The sequence below is a fragment of the Corvus brachyrhynchos genome, unplaced genomic scaffold, assembly GCF_000691975.1.
Source record: "Corvus brachyrhynchos isolate BGI_N302 unplaced genomic scaffold, ASM69197v1 scaffold280, whole genome shotgun sequence".
NCBI classification, from domain to species: Eukaryota; Metazoa; Chordata; class Aves; order Passeriformes; family Corvidae; genus Corvus; species Corvus brachyrhynchos.
Window position 1 is genome coordinate 1077194 of NW_008236198.1, and position 3681 is coordinate 1080874.

The window sequence follows — 3681 nt, forward strand, 5'->3', positions numbered from 1 at the left end:
GAGCTGCTCCCGGGGAGCGCCATCTGCTCGCAATCGACTCACTTTTGTCTGTTTCTGGCGTGTTTCCATCGGCTTCTTGTCAGCCCTGCAAAAGTGTGTCTTGAACACAACGGACTGCAGGGTGACTATAGGGATGTGTGTATTGTATGTATATATGTATTTATGTATGCACATGCATGTATACATCCACGTATATACATCCATCTCTGTATATGATTGGAACTAGACGATCATTAAGGTCCCTTCCAACCCACTCTGTGATTTTATTTATGGAAAGCACGCTGATAGTGGAAGCTTGCAGCAAACACCTTTGGGGTTCAGCTGACGCCTGTGTTTGTGCTGCAGTGCCCGAGCACGTGTGGAGGATTAACCTGGACGTCCCGGAGGAAGCCCAGCAGAACCTGTCCTTCGGAGCTGCCGATCGCTGGTGGGAGCAGACGGACCTGACCAAGCTGATCCTGGCCTCCAACAAGCTGCAGAGCCTCTCGGAGGATGTGCAGCTGCTGCCTGCCCTCACCATGCTGGATGTGAGTACAAGGATCCCTTGGTGCTCTGACAATACTTCCACGTAGGAGGTGGGAAAACGTCGTCCTGGATCTTTGTTTTCCGTTTCCCTGGTGTATTCTTTCACAAGGGCCTGGAGTGCCAGGACAAGGGGGAATGGCTTCCCACTGCCAGAGGACAGGGACAGATGGGATCCTGGGGAGGAATTGTTCCCTGTGAGGGTGGGGAAGCCTGGGAAAAAGCTGTGCAAGGTACAGATTAGTAACTGTATTCTAAAACCTCTCTTTTCCAGGTGCATGACAATCAACTGACATCACTCCCTTCTGCTTTAGGGCAACTTGAAAATCTCCAGAAACTCGATGTCAGGTAAGGCCATGGTACAGAATAAACGTGAGAAATACTACAGTGACTTTCAGGTGTGAGTGAGAGATGGCAGGACATCAACCTTTCTTTCAAAAAATTAATTCCAGATTACTCACTGTAGAGTATTATTATATATTATATACTATATATGTTATAATATGTTATATTATCAGTTTTGGATCAAAACTGGTGGCCTTGTATTTGTTGAAATTGTTTTCACTGATATTCAAAGTCACACTTGCTTGGAAGATGTAAACAGTGATATTCTGAATGATCATACACAAAATATCTGCATTTATTTGCTTCAGTCTGGCAGTTCTGAGGATAAAATATTTCCAGTCATGAATAATGCACATTGTAAATAACTGTGTAGATCTTGTTTGTGCTGGAAGGTTCAAAATCTTCTGTTTACTGGGGTAATTTTGTAAATTTGTGCACAAGGAGAGGTTATGCTGCCACTGCATGTGAGAAATACATAAACAAAAAAACCCTGGGATCTGTCTGGAATGTTGTAAATTCAGAGTAGGATTAAAAGTCTTCTTGACCAAGTAAGTAAAGATAGTTAATTGCTCCCAGGAGCCAGGTTTTCCTTACGGGTGGCAGTGTCCTGACCAGCAGGCTGTGGGATGCAAATGTTCTGTGTGCAGTTACATTCCTAAAAACTCCTGAGTGTTCGTCCTTTCCCTTTGTGTTCCATGTTTCCACCCCAGCCACAACAAACTGAGGAGCCTCCCCGAGGAGCTGCTGCAGCTGCCCCGTCTGAGGAGCCTCCTGGTGCAGCACAACGAGCTGAGCCTCCTGCCCGAGAGGCTGGGGCAGCTCCTCACCTTGGAGGAGCTGGTAAAGCACAACTTCAAACCTATTTCTTTGTTTGGAAAGGATTTACCCATGTTTCCCCACTGCCAGTTAAAAGATCCTGTGGATTCAGTGGCAGAACTTGGTGAATATTCCAGTGACTGTTCTAATGTCAGTTATTGCATGGTGGGGTTTGTTTTTAGTTTGTTCTTGGTTTGACAAGTATTTTGGGAAGGCTGAAATCCCCGGTGATCTGGCAGCCCTGGGAGATTGTTTCTTCTCTCACACTTGTGCCAGTTGTCAGCCATCTAATTTTACTGTTCTGCCACTAATTAACTTTGCACTAGCAGCACTCCTGGGATGTTCTCAGACATCTCTCATCTCTCTCTCTGTTTCAATCTGCAGGATGTGTCCAGCAACCAGCTCACAGCCATTCCCACCAGTTGTGCTCTGCTGGTGAACTTGGTGCGGCTCAATTTGGCCTGTAACCAGCTCAAGGAGCTGCCTGCAGATCTCAGTGCCATGAAAAGTAAATCACTTTCCTCGAGTTACTAAATGCCAAACAGCCAGTGCTGTGCTTATGTTCAGCAATACAGTGCAGGGTTTTAAAATACATCCTTGAGGAGTTACTGTTTTCTCAAGAAAATCAGAGTTGTTGGCAAAATGTTGTTGCCTTTATTTCAAATTAAACCCCAGGATAATTATGCTGCTGTAGAAAGGTATTTTTATTTTCTCCTCTTTCTGTCACTGCATGTTTAACTCCACAGGCTTGAGACTGCTGGACTGTACCAAAAATTACCTGGAAACAGTACCTTCTAAACTAGCAACCATGGCATCCCTGGAGCAGCTTTACCTGAGGAAAAACAAACTGCGTTCCTTGCCAGAGTTTCCCTCCTGCAAGTTGCTGAAGGTGAGCTGGGAATGGCTGCTCTGCTGGAGATGCATTTGCTGTGAACTTTGAAATAGTGACAGTTACTTTGAACACAAGCTTTTGTGAGGTGCTGTGATCAGAACCAGATGGCAACTCTGTGCTTAGAACTCTGTTTAATGCATCCCCACGTGCAACTTCTCTTAGTGTCCTCATTGTTCCGCCTTTTGAAAGATGAGTTTGCACAACTTTCCAGATTTGGAAAATAAAAAGTATTTAGGAGAGGAGTGGCTGAAAGCTGGATCTAATATTGCCTGCAGCAGTTATTTTTTATCTCTGGGAACGTTTTCTGGATAAATTCACTTTGTTCATTATCGTTTTTTTCTTTGTAACTACAGAGAAAAAACACATCATCATACTGATGACTGCTGGTGTCATGATTTAGGAGAGAAGTTATAAAGTAATTTGGCCACAGTAGTGGTGCTCTTTGTTCCCATAGGAATTGCACGCTGGCGAGAATCAGATTGAAATCCTGAATGCAGAGAATCTGAAACAGCTGAGCTCCCTGTGCGTGCTGGAGCTCAGGGACAACAAGATCAAGGCAGTGCCTGAGGAGATCACGGTGCTGCAGAAGCTGGAGAGACTCGACCTGGCCAACAATGACATCAGTAGGTAATAGTGGCACCTGGGCTGGGGCTGGGTGGTGGCAGCTCCTCCTTCCTGGGGGAAGGGCAGTTAAGGAATGACTCAGTCATAAAATGAAGGAACCCTCTGTATGTTGTGGGATTGCTGTGATCAAACTGGGAGTTCTTAAATGTTCTGTGTTCTGTGTGTGACTTACATATGACATGGAAGCACTGTGAGGAGCAGCTGAGGGAGTTGGGGAAGAGTCGAGCCCCAGGAGAGGCTGAGGGAGTTGGGAAGGGGCTGGAGCCCCAGGAGAATTCCTGAGGAAGCTGGGAAGGGGCCGGAGCCCCAGGAGAGGCTGAGGGAGCTGGGGAAGGGGCTCAGGCTGGAGCAAAGGAGGCTCAGGGGGGACCTTGTGGCTCTGCACAAGTCCCTGACAGGAGGGGGGAGGCGGGGGGGTCGGGCTCTGCTGGCAGGGAACAGGGACAGGAGGAGAGGGAACGGCCTCAGGCTGGGCCAGGGCA

At 47.0% G+C, this 3681-nt stretch overlaps 1 protein-coding gene across 1 annotated transcript in view; it reads left to right on the plus strand.

Annotated features, from left to right (window-relative positions):
* Positions 1–11: 11 nt before the first annotated feature.
* LRRC40 (leucine rich repeat containing 40) overlaps positions 12–3681 on the plus strand; it is a 12136-nt gene continuing 8466 nt past the window's right edge. Inside the window, exons 1-6 of the mRNA XM_017740965.1 lie at positions 12–527; positions 797–870; positions 1578–1707; positions 2068–2191; positions 2430–2572; positions 3030–3202. Coding sequence (XP_017596454.1) covers positions 147–527; positions 797–870; positions 1578–1707; positions 2068–2191; positions 2430–2572; positions 3030–3202 — 1025 coding nt within the window. The 5' untranslated portion in view covers positions 12–146. The remainder of the gene's footprint in view (positions 528–796; positions 871–1577; positions 1708–2067; positions 2192–2429; positions 2573–3029; positions 3203–3681) is intronic.